This window comes from Anoplopoma fimbria, chromosome 11 (assembly GCF_027596085.1).
Source record: "Anoplopoma fimbria isolate UVic2021 breed Golden Eagle Sablefish chromosome 11, Afim_UVic_2022, whole genome shotgun sequence".
Taxonomy (NCBI): Eukaryota; Metazoa; Chordata; class Actinopteri; order Perciformes; family Anoplopomatidae; genus Anoplopoma; species Anoplopoma fimbria.
In genome coordinates, this window is record NC_072459.1 from 17,703,096 (window position 1) to 17,720,535 (window position 17,440).

A 17,440-nucleotide genomic window follows, 5' to 3' on the forward strand; every position below is an offset into this window, starting at 1 on the left:
TTCCTACGATGATGTCATCCGGGTTGTCAGCTTGGTTTTACACAAAAAAAAAACTCAACAGAATCAGACTGCCTGATGGTGGAAGGATATTCCAGAGGAAAGGGACAATGGAAATGGCCCTTTGGCCTGCCGACTTCTCTTTAAAGAGTAACTAAAGTAAATAAACCCCAGAGGTGTTACTGGTTTTACCTACCGTTCACGATGGCTGTTTGCTTCAATTTTGCTTATGCTAAACGCTAGTGCTAATGCAAATTGCTATGGAGCCAGATCTCTGTAAATATTGGGCACAACAGTCACCAAAATCCTATTACTGAGTTTGTCTCAAGTCTTATTTCATCCATCCTTCCCTGCAACTGGATATTAGCCAGGAGCATGTTGGGTAGTGGAGAAGCTTAAGGTCCTAGCTGGCTCATCTCTCCTCCCTCCAGATGGAAGCTATGCACTTACCTTACATATCACATGAAAAACCATCTTGTTAGGCTTTAACAGGCCCTGAAGAAGACTGTGATTACCATATTCATACAGGAGATGGACACGGTGTAAGAGACACCTGTGAGCAGACAACAGACCCTCATACGAGTAGCCATCAAGCTGAGCTGACTTTCATTAGAGCTGGAAATTAGTAATGCATCACACTGCTCCTACACAGTCTATTTTGGTGCCAAAATGCAGATAACACACTCATTAAAGAAATGGTAGACAGACACATCAGTTCTCTTAGTGCCAGTAGTAAGGACAATCAGACAATTTGAATTTCCTTATATGGGACACTGTTAAACGGCCTAAATGCCTTGATTCATGTAATAAAAACATCTCAGGTCAGTCCTCAACTGATCAGTTGTCTTCCTGGATACTGCCTGCGTGTGTGCGTCATAGTGGCATAATGTGGTTTTGTACACACATACTGTAGCAGGAACTAGCACAGAGGAGGTTAAGAGTACAGTCTGTCTGTCTGTCTATCCGTCTGTCTGGTTTGTGTCTGTGGACAGAAGGTGTCACTGTGATAGATTTGCAACCATGCAAGATGCAGTCACGAATACTTTACAGGTGTGCAGTAAAATATCTAAAATAACGCAGTAGGAGAATAAAAGCCTGTGAATAATTATTGTTATGACATAGTCCATGCTAGATAGAATATTTGACTGAAAAAAAAAAAAAGTTTATTCTATTAAAACCATATTATAATTTTTCGAGGAACAATCATAAATACATTTCGAAAAAAATGGCAATAAAGTTTTATTCATGAGAAATGATTACCCTCAACATTATTGTCACTGACCTTTGGGTGGTCGGCTTCCTGTTTGAAGAATCCTCCACCCTAACATATGAGACGTCATGTGATTTTTGATCACATGACACCTCAGATTGTGTGCTGTTCACCCATGGCTTTATTTTGAGTTTCATTTGTTTGAGGACGACCTACACCCACTGGAGCTTTTGGTGTCTCACATGAGGCTAATTCACCCAGATGACGTGGACAGATTGAGACACATACCTTAGTTATATGTAAGAATTTTAAAACTGTGAATACATTCATGATTTACGAGGGTTTTCCTGGATATTGACGATAACCTAAAAAAAAAAAAACGTTTGTCCACAGAGAGTTATTACACCCCATGAATGGACGTACACAAACAAAGCCCACTCCGCGCTAGCAGCCAATCAAAACACATTAGTGCGCGCCTGACCAATCAAAATAGAAGGCAGCGACAACATGGTTTCACTACCAGCCAATCATAAGAGGCGAAGACGTGACGTAGTGCCGTCAGCTGTTCTTGTTTTGCTTATGTTTTCCTCTTCTTTGCTCCAGGGTCCGGATAACCGACCTCCACAAATATCCGCAGTGAAACTTTAAATTCAATTGATTTCTAGCGGAGAAACTCGCGAGCTGTTCCTCGAGAGCTCAGCCTCTCGTTACACGGTACACAATTCTTCCAAATTGGAGCCGTCTTCCGCCGACATCGAGCGAAGAGGCGAAGCCGATCCCAGGCCTCCAATCCAGGGCGGAGGGAGGAAAGGAGGTCGCTGGGAATCGGGATGGAGACCGGAGAGGGTGCCGACGGGCCTGGCGGGCCGGACGGACCGGGGCTGCAGTTCGGCTGCGCCTCTTTCAACCAGGACTCCACGTAAGTAAGCGGGGGAGATTACAAGCTACTGGGACCAGAGACTCAGAGCCGGATTTCTCCCTGAAATGAACCCAAAGCATAAGGTTTGCCTTCAGAATGTGCCTTAAGTCACCAAAAACCAGAACCGTGTGTTTACGTCAGGTTTTCCAGATGCACCCGGCTTACGTTCATACAATTAAAGGGACACTCCACCAATTTGACATAACAAAATCAGCACCAGAGAAGCTTGACAAAATAACTCTAATGATGTCATAGTGGTGTGGTCAGGGTTGTCATGGTTTGGGGTTGGATCCCGGAGGGAGGGGTAGAAGAATCTATGGAGATGCGTTATGGGAAATGTAGGATCCAGTATGTTTGGAGCTGGAGCTATAGATCAAAGTTCTAGCCTGTGTTACATCCTGGGGCTTTGTGGTTACCAAGGCCCAGTGTGTTTCACCCATTTGGATTTTAGCTCCCTAGTTTTCTGGATTTAGATTGGTTGCTCAAGTAGCCCTTTAATGTGCAGCTGCCCTGTGTAACCATGGTAGCATCTGTTGATGGCGGTAATAGCAGCATTACTGGATCACTAGGGTGTTCTCAGTGCCTTGCTCAGGGGTAGTGTTTGCCAAACAGTTGCTCATATCAAAGCGTGTTGCATATAAGTTTACACGGTGAACAACTGCCACTCAACAGGTTGTAGAGGATCCAAACAGAAAGTCACAATCCCCTTCTTCAGCTGTAGTATAAACGTGCGATACAGATGTTTACTGAGCTCAACTCAATGCTCATTTAGCAGGATGTCCACACACTTTGGTCATTTGGTTAAAGTGCTGACTAATCCAAAGATAAGCACAGGATGTTTTAAAAGAAAGGGTTGTGTGTTTTGAAATGTATTCTGTGTGAATTCTGTGCTGACTTGCATTCACCTAAGATAATCATCTTATTGTCCAAGTTGACGGTAACTCTCTTCAGACAGCAGAAGAAGGCAGACTTGGTATTTACGCTTTGTCTCCAGCGTATAGTTACTCATTCCTTTCCCAAATATTTATCCACTCTCTACTTGACAAGTTATGGAGCAAATCAGACAGAAAAGAGGCATGTGTCACACAATCTGTTTGTTCTGTGTGTGTGTGTAGCTCTGCGGGTTTCCTCCTGCTCAGAGACAGGATGAGACCGGACAGGAATGTTCAGATGTCGTGGGGAATGAAGGCACAGGTGGCCATTAAGAAAACGAGGGGTTTTAAAATAAACTGCTGTTTGGATGCGGGGTTGAGTCACCACTAACTGTATGAGGCTAAATACAAGCTGTTGAGAGACGGGAAGTTACAGAAAGGTAGTTAGTTTGATTGACAGGGCGCCTCCATGTCATGCCTCATTAAATTGTGTCTTCATGTGTTACCTGTTATTACATGACCAAAATTCCATGCTTGGGCCTCTTTATAACAACTGAGCTACTGCATCTCTATGACAACTTCATCCACCGAGGAAGACTGTTAGATGTGGTTGAAAGCTCCAGACAAAACTAGTTATTGGTACAAGTTGATCTTTGTTGTCAAACAACTTTCATTTGTTGTGAGGGTTGCTTGATTCCAACGTCAGCGTGTCCCCTTGTTCCCAGAAGAGCTCACTTCTTCTACATCACTGATTTCACCACTAGGGGGCTCTCTATAAGAAGAACCAAGGAAGAAAGTGTGATGATGAGGAGGTTGAATGCAACCCAATTCACTTCATACCAGACTGTCCCTGTATTTACAGTTGGAGTGAAACAAAATTAGACATTGACAAATTCCTGCCCGGTTAACAATGTCTGTCATTGAAATAGTGAGAGAAACTTAGGCTTTATACTGTATGTGGTGCAGTTTAACTGATAACTGACTGACTGTGTGTGTGTGTGTGTGTGTGTGTGTGTGTGTGTGTGTGTGTGTGTGTGTGTGTGTGTGTGTGTGTGTGTGTGTGTGTGTGCGTGTGTTGCAGGTCACTGGCTTTGGGAACAAAGACTGGCTACAAGCTGTTTTCTCTGACCATGGTGGAAAAGCTGGACTGTATCCATGAGAGTGGTTAGTATGGAGCTCTGACTCTGCACTCTGCATCAGTGTGAGCCAAACATACCTCCTCATTTAGCTGAGAATTACAATTCAGTGTTATTAGAAACATGCTTTTGATTCCTTTACCAAAACTGGCTTATCTTAGAACCCAGCTCTTTTCAAAAGCGTTCTGTTATGTTTAGAATTTGCAGAGTTTATCTTCTAATCTGTCACTTAAGACAGTAAAAGCTGACAGCGTGAACACCACAATGATCATGAGTTTCAGTTGATGACAAGACAAAAAGGTTCTGCTTTGTTTAAACTGAGCTGTTTTATTTTCTCATCTGTCCCAGACTGACCCGTTTGCTGTTGATGACATGTCAACATCAGGCAAAGTCACATTACTTTAAAGGAACATTATTTTGTGAAAGACTGCAGGGTTACCCACAATGCATAGTCTGTATATTGTTCATTCTCTAGTTGAGCTCTTATTAAGGTTAATCTGTATCCATGGAACGTACTTTCTTCTTAAGTCTCTCTCTTGCCACCACTAAACCTTCAAGTGTTTATTCCCCCTCCACTGCTACTTTGTAATACAAAGGAAATACATTATCTCCATAATAATGCTAGATACTGCTTCTTAACAAATACACACTAAGTCAAAAGGTACAGATATTGTTGTCAAAGTTGACAAAAGAAAACTTAAATCAAATTGGTGAAGGTTTCAATTGCCTACCTGTTCTATACTGTTCTATATAAACCATCTACAGACATATGCAAGATAATTTGGTAACACCATGGTAACAAAAAGGATTACATGTTGACTGGGTACATGTTAATGGACTGTACATATATCTATCTTTTCTAGTCTTCCTACCACTCAAAGTACTTTAACACTACATATCATTCACCCATTCACACCCATTCATACACTGATGGGAGGGGCTACAATGCAAGGTGCCATCAGGTCACTAACTTATCAAATAAATATTGTGAAATATTGAGGAAGTAATAACTTCTATAACATTATTATTTAATAATTCTGTTTATTTTTTATTTTTCCATGTATGCTTTGAGAATGCATTCACTCTCTCACTTCAGCAAAAAAATAAAAAAATGGCTTTATGGAAAATAACTAAATAAACAATCTTGTCAGTTTGTCACTCATCTTTCATCAGATTATTTCTACAGTATGGAACTTTTCCCACAAGAGGAAGAGAGTTTCCCCAGAACTGGCAGGACACTGGACTGTCCAAACAGGGCACTGTTTGGACAGTCCAGTGTCAGGTTCAGGCTGCAGTGCTCTACAGCATAGTCTGGTTTATGTCAACCTGACGTGCTGGTAGGATTTCCTCTGAGAGCTTATCATTGTTAAGCATTTTTGTCAAGTCAATTTTATTTATATCCCCAATATCACAAATTTGCCTCAAGAATCTTTGTGTCAAGGCATGGTTCATATATAAGACGATAACAGGGCAACTTGGATATAGTATTATGTAGATGCATCTACATTTGAGAATTAAAAAAGCCGATATAAATGAGATCAACATATGCAGTTTCTTGTTGCTTATTGGCCGACATATACACCTGTACCTATATATCTATGATGGGCTCACATTGCTTGACAACATTTGCCACGTTGATTCATTGGTCAGGCTTTAGATGTTATTATATATACCATAAGCTATTTTGTGATGAATCAATATGCTACAAGCAGCAGGTCCCAGCTAACCTGAACTGGTTGACATTTCAATCATCAAAAAGCTCTTTCAGAGCAGACTCTACCTTTCCAAGACACTAATTCAAGGGGAAACTGTTTTTCATGATAGCATTTAAAGCTGTAATGAAGCATGAATGTATTACTGCCGGGGTCTCAGGGTCAGAGACTCAGTGTCAGAGACTCAGTGTCAGAGACTCAGGGTCAGAGACTCAGTGTCAGAGACTCTGGGTCAGAGACTCAGTGTCAGAGACTCAGGGTCAGAGACTCAGTATCAGAGACTCTGGGTCAGAGACTCAGTGTCAGAGACTCTGGGTCAGAGACTCAGTATCAGAAACTCAGTATTAGACACTCAGAATCAGACACTCAGAATCAGACACTCAGAATCAGACACTCAGAATCAGAGACTCTGTGTGGCTTTTCACCTCTCTTGAGTGTGGCCATTCAGAACAGATATAAACACCAGTCTTCAGACATGTTCAGTGATACTCTGTATGATCTAGTTGGCTTAAAGCAATCTAAACTAGCGATGCATTGATAGATATTAGATAACTGCAAGATACTGACTCAAGTAGCTGGATCGAGTATTTGTCACAATGGGGCCGATATATTGAGTTTAACTCTATGTTTAAATACTAAATTCATAATATACTGGAATTGTGACCAATTTATTGCAGCAATCTATTGTTTTAATAATAAATAACATATCTATGTTTGTATGTTTTCAGTGATTGAGTCAGGCTTGATGTTGCCTAACATATAAAGAATGATCCCAGTCTCTTCCACTCATTAAGGCATACATCTTATTGATTAAACACTCTGTATCTGTATCGGCACCCTTAGAAAACCTCTGCAGCTTTACTCGTCACATAGGTTTCTCCATGTTTAGAAGGTCATGTTGTTCAGGCAAGATTTGTTCACACCCTCACCCTGTTTGACTTTTTCTATTGGAGGTCTCAAAGTTTCCAAAATTACCCAATATGTCAGGCTGGAGTAACACATATAAAATGATGTACGCACATCTAAGGTATTATTATTAGATGGAGCTGTGCACTGTGCAGCAATAAATAAACGAAAAAGTATACCAAAATTGATACTGTGGGGGAAAATCTTTCTTCTGACCTGAAGTGAAAGAGAATATCAGGGTTCGAGTGGTTAGAATGGCTGTATTTCTCTAGAATCTCTGCCTCGTGTGTGTTAGTCAACATTAAAGCAGCGTCTCGATCACTGCCTGTCTGTCTGCTCCCTGTTTTCCCCCAGCAGAGACTCCAGATGTCTACATCGTGGAGCGTTTGTTCTCCAGCAGTCTGGTAGTCGTGGTGAGCACCGCCATGCCGCAGCGCATGAACATCTACCACTTCAAGAAGGGGACGGAGATCTGCAACTACAGCTACCCAAACAACATCCTGGCTGTCAAGCTCAACAGACAGGTGAGTTACCCCGTTTCACATTCACAACCCTCAGATATGACCATGCTTACCATAATTCATCACAGTTAGGAAGTAATTCACACACTGAGCCTCTTGGTTAAGATCTTCACATGTTGCTGAATCATCTTGTTTGGCTACCTAATCCTGAAAACTTTAAGAATTTATGCTAAAGCATACCCTGCTTTATGTTCTATCTGACTCTAAATGGACCATAATTACTAAATGAACATCATGCTGTATTGAAGAAGACTTGAAACTAGAGATTGAGACCATAAACTCATGTTTACAATGTTTACTGAGGGAATAAATCAAGAGAGAAGTAGAGTCTCTCTCTTTACTCTCTTTAGTCGCCCCCTGATGGCCAGTAGATACACTGACCTGATGTCTCCGATTACTCACAGAGCTCACACAAGCCAACTCAAAACACAAGCGCTCCAACAAAGGAAATGTTCCATTTGATACACTGTGAAACATCACCACAGATGTGGAACGTGTACACAACTGTGCCCAATGACATCAGAAGCAGATGTTTCCATTCTGGGTTCAATACAGCAGACGACATGTTGTTTCAAACTGTTCAACATACAAAGACTTGACTATAAACAGTGTGTGGCCTGTGTGTTTAGTTCTGCTCCAGAGGAAGGATTTTTTTAGGACCTTTTTTGGGGTTGATTTGGGTGAATTGACCCTTTTAATGCTGAAGGTAGCCCTTCATATTTCCTCTGTCACTGCTGGAACCAAAACTCAGAATCAGTCACTATGGGCATTTTATCCACGGTCGTGACATGGTGTGAGGGATGACGATGCCCCCTGCTGGTCCAAACGGAAAACATCTCAGTAAGCATTGGATTCAAATGGGATTCATTATTCATGCTCCCCTCAGGATGAACTGTAATAACTTTGGTGATGCTCTGACTTTTCCTTCAGTGCCTTCTTCAGGTCAACATGTTAATGTGTCCAATACTTTGGTCTTTGACTAAAACTAAACATATTCAAACAGCCTTAGATGATGTATGGTCACGTGGGATTCATCATTCAGTACACCTGGTTAGGACATTTGGTACATCTGGAATTTACTTCTCTTACATTTTTCTTGTGAAAGAGAAGAGAACATATGAGAGAAACTTAAGAAATGAGTGGTGCATGAGGCCCCTTGTTCCTATAACGAGTGGGCCTCACTGATAGAAGCCAACCCTGGCTGCATGACAGTGGAGTGTAATGACCTGAGGTCTGCTGTGTGTTGCAGAGGCTGGTGGTGTGCCTTGAAGAGTCCATTTATATTCACAACATCAAGGACATGAAGCTGCTCAAGACTCTGCTCAACACTCCGTCCAACCCCTCAGGTAAGACATTAATACCCAGAGTGTTTTTTGGTAATCACACGGATAAAGACCCAGAGGCCACTGTCTGTAAAGCACATTATTCCTGGTTCACATCCATTTGTTGCTCGTTTGGACTGAGTATTATTGAAAATGACCAACTAATGGTTTACTTCCCTGACTGACCCTGAACACTATTCCATAGATAATTATTGATCTTCTCGCAGGTCTCTGTGCTCTTTCTATAAACCATTCCAACTCCTACCTGGCGTACCCCGGCAGTGCAACCATTGGGGAGATCGTAGTGTATGATGCCAACAATTTGGTAAGAAACATGTCATTACAGAACACCTCAAATATTCTGTATTCCTCCCTGATTTTGAACGCAGTCTGATGATTTTAATACAGTTACTCTGTTAATTGAGCTCCTCAAACCATCTCTGCATATCTGCAGCTCTGTTCAAGCTGTCCAAAGAAGTAAATTGGGCAGTAGTGATACACATTACATCAGTGTAGAGTAACACTCTTTCTTTCTGTCTGCTGTATCATCCTCTTGGTCCTTTCAGAACACAGTGACCATGATCCCGGCTCATGACAGTCCTCTGGCAGCTCTCACCTTCAACGCCTCGGCCACCAAACTTGCCAGCGCCTCAGAGAGGGTAAAAAGACTCACTGTGCTGAACATGTAGCTGATGAACAACAGTCAGTCCTAGAGGGCAGTCTGTCCATCCAGCACTGTTGTCCAGTTATGGATGTTCAGGGTCCCCACAGAATGAATCCTTATTATTGAGATGACCTCCTGACCTTTCCTATTCATTTGTCTTTGATCAGCACTTCATCCATGTGAGCTCGAAAGCTAAGGCTGTATTTTCATTCAAATTGCTCTGTATACTTAAGGTCCCATAAGATGAATTCTAAAATGCATTTATTTTATTTTTTTCTGTGAATTTTCCTCCAGTGTCACCACCAGGCCTTGATATGACAATGTACAAGGTAGATTACCATGAAATGTTTAAAGCATTTTTATGTTCCCTGGGGGATAATTCATTGGCATCTTGATCACTTTGACACTACCTCCATCTTTAAGCCAAAATGTGAACTTTGTGCAGGTTGCCATGACAGTTTAACACATTATGGCTCATGACCAAATAACACTTTACATCTTCAGCCGAACTACTTTTTGGATCTGTCAATAATAGCAAAGTCAACAGTGCATTGTGTTGTTTTTAGGGTTGTTTAAGGTACTTATTTATAGTCAGTTTATAAACTACACTAGAGTTCACTACACTGGAGTTTGGAGAAACAGACTGGAGTACCAGTGGAGTTGGGGCTTTCTGTCAGCATGGTAAAGCAGTCGTGATCCTTTATAGGTGTCAAAAACATCCACAGCAGTACATTGCTTTGCTCCTGTCTATATCTGCTACTTCATCTACCGTAGTAATACACTGACTACGGAGAAGTACCTCTTCCTACCACAACATTCTTTTTATACAGATTTATGTCATGCATTAATCCAGAATTTTACAACTTGGCCTCCCTTGCCTCTCATGACCCATCACCTCTAGTTACATATCAGATTATAAATGGAGGGACACTTCCTACAATGGAAGAACAGCTGTCAGGTTCTGAACAAGGTTCCTTGCAGAAAGGAAACATCTGCTAGAAATCTGTAGTAAAGATCACACCTCCCTGTCTGTGTGTCTTTACAGGGCACCGTCATCCGAGTGTTCTCCGTTCCTGAGGGGCTGCGTCTGTTTGAGTTCCGCCGGGGCATGAAGAGGTCAGAGTTCATACACCTCCTATAAGATGTGCACTGTCCAATGATTGAGCACGGATAAAGATGCAAACTAGATCATCATTCCAAATACATATGGAGTCATTCTTGCAGTGCTGCATGCATGCACTGATGCCTGGAGACTTTATTACATGCTTATGACTGAATTATAGTTTTTATACGGCACGTGACCTTAGAACCTCAAGAGCCGAGTAGACCGATGAGTTCAGAGGTTTTATTCAAATGCCAACTAGTGGTCAAAGTTGATATCCACTTTAAATCAGTGATGTATCTTCTGTCTTTCTGCAGGTATGTCAATATAAGCTCTTTATCCTTCAGCCCTGATGGCCAGTTCCTCTGTGCGTCCAGCAACACAGAGACGGTGCATATCTTTAAACTAGAGCAGCTGGGTCCCACACACACACACACACACACACACACACACACACACACACACACACACACACACACACACACACACACACACACACACACACTGTAAACACAACTAGTAGATTTAACCATGTTACCTGTGCCTGGTTGGTTGCTTTATTTAAGGATCACATTGATCACATTGTGCTCACCAAAGTATGTAGTTGTAGGATGAACTGGTTGCTCTGTATGTAGTGGAGGGGACGATGCTGCCACCTGGACAGCCTACGTGGGGAAGATGTTCTCAGCAGCCAGCAGCTACCTCCCTGCTCAGGTATCCGGCATGATGAGCCAGGACCGGGCCTTTGCCACAGTCCACCTCGTGACATCGGGCCAGAGGAACATCTGCACCCTAGCTATGTGAGCTTCTCTTTTGCCTTTGGGATTCTGGGAATGGGCCTTTACATTACATTCATCTTTTCTGTGTTCATGTGTGTGTTTTAGACAGAACTAGTTTTGATTTTGACCTTGTGAGAAGAGATTTGGACTCGTCCACAACTCGATAAAAAGACTATCTGAAGATTACGATGTGGGTTGACTGCGATCTATTTTTAGGGTGACAAAGTGTTAATTAATCAGTTCCTCTCACTGTTGGGCTGGATATTTATGAATGCCTATGATTGTTACACAACAACTTGAACGCATACTCAATCTGATGTTCCAGGATCCAGAAGCTTCCACGGCTACTGGTGGCCACAGCTGACGGCCAGCTGTTCATATACAACGTGGATCCACTGGATGGAGGCGAGTGCACGTTAGCCCACAAACACAGGTGAGACTACAACTAATTTCACAGTCAGGGCTGAGATCGATGTTAAGCTTTAGGAGGGAGGAGAAAGCCTGCACTCTGATTGCATCGTTTAATTCATAAATAAATGTTTTGGGACAAACGGCCTCATTCAAGATACATTTACAAATCCCAAACTCTGTTTACCCAAAGAGCAGAATGTTCAGTTCATAGAGTTGGACATTCAGATTATTGGGATGGAATAAGGCCTTGTTTTTTATCTGCCAGTAAAATAAGAAATAATGAGCAGCTGGCAGACATATTTTAAACCAGACTTGTAACAATATCCATTATTGATATTTCATTAATTTCACAATTTCACCAGGCTTATATCATAACCCATCAGCAATAGTCCTAACAGCAGAGCAGTGCTCCCCACTCCACTTGTCTAAAAGATTTAAAACTGACTTGAGTTAATGCAGATCATGAAAAGTGTTCAAAGAGGAAAAATATGACATTCAGGGCATTAACATCAAGTAACTATAGTGGAGTAATGTCTACCTGAGCAGGGATGAAGTCAGAGCTCCATGCTATTTTTTACATAGCTGGTGTGGCCGTGTGTGCCTTTTAGTGCATTTGGTCCCAGTGTCTGTCCCCCCGCTGGCTAGCTAATATGGCAGTTATAGCTGATAACAATATCAACAGAGAATGTACAGCATGGTCATTCATAGCCAATAAAGGCTTCTGACGACTAAATATCTACATTAACTGTTCCATAATAAATAAAAAAAATCCAGCACAAGCCGAGAAAGGGTTTCTAAATAAACTTCAGTTTTACTTAAATCATTTTAAACACTAGTTTCTCAATCTGACTGAAAGTAAACGCCAAAATCAGCCAGCTGGATTAGCCATACAGTTAACTTCATAAATCTTTCTGGCTAACCAAACAGATGCCTAATCATCTGCAAATGCTGGTTATTTTATGTGATAGGTGGTGGGTCCGTGTCAATTCAGCATATAGCTTCACATGAGAGAAGACTGTGGGTTTTGAAGGCCTCTCTTATCCAGAGGACAACAAAGTATTTTGTCCTCTGGATAAGAGTTGTTAATGCATAAGGAAATGTATGCATAATGCATTCCAATTGGATTGGCATGGCTCCATCAGGAGCTGGTCATCACTGTCAATGGAATCCCTACCAGTGTAAATTACATCTGTACAGCTTGGCCACATTTTGAAGAAAGAAAGTCTGTTCACCCAGCTCTACCACTTCCTGCTATCTCAAGCAAACTAAGCAAATAACTACAAAAGGCCAAGGAATCGTACATATTTGAGGGCTGTAAAATACAAAACTTTGCTTCATTCTTCACACAGCTAAATGAGTCAGTGTTGACAAAACGCCAGATGTAAAGTTGTGTTCTTGCTTCCTTCTTTCTCTTCCCCTCTCAGGATTTTTGGTGTTGATGAAGACCAGGGTGAAGAAACAGAGTCAGAAGGGTCAGAGGTCACAGGGCCAGCACAGGCTTGTCCATCCTACGCTGCAACCGCTGCTTTACCAGCCTCTGGTCCCGTCACTGCAACCCTCACTGGTTAGTACTCACACACACTTCTCCATCTGTGTGTAACTGGAAGGGTTACTGCTGAACTAGCCTAGAGATTAACCAGCGGCCATTAAGTACTGGCTTTTTATTCAACTTTCTATGAGGACTGCAATGTTTGTGGTGGACAACATATTTTCTGAAGACAGAAGCAGTGACGAGTTAGCCCTCCTGCTTTTACTATGCTATAGGTTCCTAAACCAAGACCCGATGCATCTGTGTTTGGACCTGTCTGACTGTCCTCTGGCCACTTCCAGATTGATTCTATCTCATTTACTAGAAATGAGACAAGAGGGTGGAGCTAAGTACAACCAAACTCTAAATCTGACATTTTTAGGCACCAAAATGTTACATTTAACGTTCTTCAAGTGGAAACACACAGTGAAAGGATTCAAGTTGTAAGATGAAAACATAGACAACTTCCAGACCGGACAATGCCGTGGTTGCAGCCTGTCAATTAAACTAGAGATTGAGACCATAAACTCATGTTTACAATATTTACTGAGGTAATGAATCAAGTGAGAAGTAGAGTCATTTTCTCATAGACTTCTATACAACCAGACCCACAAGTTGCCGCATGTTGCATACTTAACATACATAAGTCTTAATGCTGGTGAAATTGAGCAGATCTGAACTAATAAAATGTTCACACAACCTGTGTCATGTAAAGATCAGGCTGCTCTAATGATGTGTCTGCCTTCTTCACCTGTTTCTACCCAGGCTACTCTGAAGATGGCGGCGCAAAGAAAGGAGAAGTAATTCCAGAACACGAGTTCGCTGCTGGACCTGTGTGTCTGGACGATGAGAACGAGTTTCCTCCTGTGAGCATCCAGAAGTGCTAACTGTCAGCTATAGCTAGGTCTCCTACAGCAGGTGTACTTTATAGGCATACCAAAGCATTGATGCACACAGTAAGAGTACTGACTGACGCATTTCAGAAAGGTTACCACCACACTTTCCATGATATCAAAAACCAGCAGCATGCTCTGCAAATAAGAGCAGAGTAAGGAACTTTAAATTAAACGAAGTTGTCCTACCATAATCCACATAATCAATAAAAGGTTAACTCATCAGTTTATTAGCATAGATAAAACTAATATATTCTAATGCAACAGTCGTGAATCAATCCTCCCTTCATGAAAGTTCTAATGTTCAGTTTGTGTTGAAACTTTTCGAGAGATGTTGATTCAACTACTGTGGGGGCTAAATTTTGATTTGTATTGTTGTATACTGAGAGGTTTTTCGAATATTTAGTCCTCAAAAAATACTTTGGGGAGTTGGCAGTAATACTGGCCTTTGTATTTGTGCACAAGGTGAAACATGTAGAGAGAGAGAAATGCATGTTGTGTTTTGCTTGGAGTAGTACTTAAAGTACTGTTATGATGTATCACTTAAAGGACCACTGTGTAGCATTTAGGCGGATTTGTTGGCATAAATGGAATATAATATTCGATACACTGAGTCCACCATGTGGCACCTCCATGTTTCTACAGCAGCCCAGAACAAACAAACCAAACACTGGCTCTAGAGAGAGACTTTCAAGTTGTGTCGTTACCTGAAGGCCACCGTAGTATTTAGTTGGTTGCCATCTGCAGCTTCACCACTAGAAGGCACTAAATCCTACTCACTGGTCCTTTAATTGTCATCTCTTATATGCAAAGAGAATCTAAACTGTTATTAAAGCAGGAAACACCTAATAAATGGAAAAGATACTTCTCCTAAACATTTTTATAAATCCACTTCATGGATGAATACATGAATATAGAGCAAACTGCTTTACATACAGCATTTGAGCAAATAAAGTACAAAACTTAACATGCCATTATTGTATACCTGTGCACCATTGGACATTACAAAGTAGGCTATGGAATTTTCAGAAATGATGAATACATTATTAAAGCTTCAACAGCTTAAAAAGTTTTAGAATTCTCCTTGATGCAGCCTCTGAAACAACAGAAAACAGGCTTCTATCTTTGTGTTCCTCTTTTTGCTACAGTTTCTCTGCTCCTTTTAATGCACCAGGTGGCAAATATTGCACGAGCAGCATGGATCTCTCTGCATGAAGCCATAAGGAACATTTGCCTAAAAGTCCCCTGAATGACAAAAGGCTCTGACTTTAACAGACAGATGGATCCAGTGATGTTATGTATTCCATGTCTGAACACTGTGTAGCACTGATGTGGCCTTTGGTCGGTTGCCATCTGCAGGACCTTTTGTGTGAGCCTCCTTATCATGCGGCTCTTGTCTTTATCAGAGTGAGCAATTTGGCCATTACCAGATTATATTAAATAGGCAATTTCTATTAAAGAAAAAATCCCTTTATTATTCGGCCTGGGTATTTAAACAAAAAAAAAAATCGCAAAAGTAAAGCTGTCCAAATACACCTTTTTAAATTATTATTATAATTCTTCTTATTAATATAACTTAAATTTACCAAATTGTACATAAATATTTTAGCCATTGTGTCTGAGTCCAAGTGAGGTAATCACCAAACGCCTGCTAACAAAGCTAGTTTCCTATTCCTCTGCAGTAAAAACAAAACATGTATAACTCATCGTTTCACATATTTGAGTACACACATATTACAAAAATATCCTGAATGGTTTGGATTGTTTTTGTACGTGTTGTACTGGAAATTCCCTTCAACCCAGAAAATGGGGCATGAGCTGCATTTGACAAATCCTGTAGACCAAACTAACGGATGTGTTCATGTGTTTTGGTAGATTAATTGGTGCCGAGACGGGACTGGAGGTGGCCAGGCCAGGCGCTCGTGAGGTGTAGAAGGACAGATGGACAAACAGACAGACAGGCGCTGTGGGATGATCAGCAAAAAAAAAAGTCTTTCAGGGTGCCAAGTTATTTTTTCCGCAGAGAGAAAATAATATTGATTAACATTAACATTTAAGTAGACAAAACACTGACCAAGAAGTAGATGTCATGATCTGGTCCTCATGTTACATATTGATTGTGTTAAAGATACACCTCTAAACTTCCCTCCAGCTAACTGTCGACAAAACATCCCCTGTGATCTGAGAGGGCCTTTCTCAACTTGTAGATGCTGTTGGCAACTTACAAAAATCAGGGAGATTGTCTTTAAGGAATGCTGGAAGCATGAGGTGCATGCTGGAGCAGAAATATAACCACAATTTTATTAGCATTTTTACTTGACAAATATTTTAGTTAGTTGCATTATTGTAGCAACATTTTTTATTTTTTCATTATTAATATTTTAGTTCACGGCTATGATAAATTGTCATTTTTATTCTGTATTGTAATGACATGTATTAAATGTTTTTATGTATGCCTCCTGGATACACTTCAGAAGGTGTGTTTGTACTGTATGTTTGTTTGTGCCTATTATCATTTGTAAAAGAGCAAAGTATTTTGCTTATTGCACAAGACCAAAACAAGTGAAAGAAACAAAGAAATAAACACAGAGTGGAATAAGAAAGAACCTATGCAAAGCAAAGAATTTGTCTTGTTTACTTTTACGTGATGCATTTCACTTTTTACGTGATAAAATAACTTAAAGATCCGAGGTTCGTGTCCATGGGTGTTTATGGTTATAATGGTTTAAGTGAGGACGGTCAAAGGTATACATTTCACAGCATTTACAGCCGCTATTCACAGGTGTTGTTGTTGCAAAAGTGTGTTCTGCTGTCAGTACACAGTGATCTATTCAATATTCTCACCATTCTCAGCTTTAATTTATTACAACAGCACAGTACACTGTTATTTTTGTTGCTTTTACAGCAATCAAACTTTTTAATTTACATCAGCCAAGGTCAGACGACATGTACACCGTTGTCCCGATTTTAACATGAATAGGTCGTACTAACTGCCATAGGCGTTATAGGAGGAAAGGAGGTTCAAACCAACTCAGATGGGTTAGCAGACTGACACATAACAGCTGTACTATGTCAGTCTTTTCCTCTCAAAGGTTAGTTTACAATATTTTCAAAAAGCTACTCAAACAAAAGCCAAATAGATTTACAAGTAAGCCTATGTAAGAGTAGGTAAAATGAGAATATTTGGATACGTACTATTTCTTTTGCTAATCTTGCATTCTGCCTGCATGTTTACCCATTCATACGGGGATGCTGTCACAGCTTAATGCCACGTATCAATCAAACACTAAAGAGGACTTGTATATATATTTAAAGAGATCATATTAATCTGTATTAGCATTCGCATAGGTTCGCCTTGGACCAGCCCCTAGATATGCTGCTAGTGGCCTAGACTGCCAGGGGACTACCTAGGATACACTGAGCTCCTCTCTCCTCTTCTCTCCCTCCATCTTTATGTATTAATCTCCT

The 17,440-nt window shown here is 41.0% G+C and overlaps 1 protein-coding gene across 1 annotated transcript; it reads left to right on the forward strand.

Annotated features, from left to right (window-relative positions):
* The first annotated feature begins 1,775 nt into the window (after nucleotides 1-1,775).
* Nucleotides 1,776-16,585, forward strand: wipi1 (WD repeat domain, phosphoinositide interacting 1). The gene is made up of 13 exons (XM_054607876.1): nucleotides 1,776-2,126; nucleotides 4,080-4,162; nucleotides 7,107-7,276; nucleotides 8,523-8,619; nucleotides 8,823-8,920; nucleotides 9,162-9,254; nucleotides 10,305-10,375; nucleotides 10,679-10,783; nucleotides 10,994-11,161; nucleotides 11,466-11,573; nucleotides 12,976-13,115; nucleotides 13,845-13,945; nucleotides 15,848-16,585. Exons 1-13 carry the CDS (start codon nucleotides 2,038-2,040, stop codon nucleotides 15,896-15,898), a joined length of 1,374 nt encoding a protein of 457 aa, XP_054463851.1. The 5' UTR covers nucleotides 1,776-2,037; the 3' UTR covers nucleotides 15,899-16,585.
* Nucleotides 16,586-17,440: the final 855 nt, after the last annotated feature.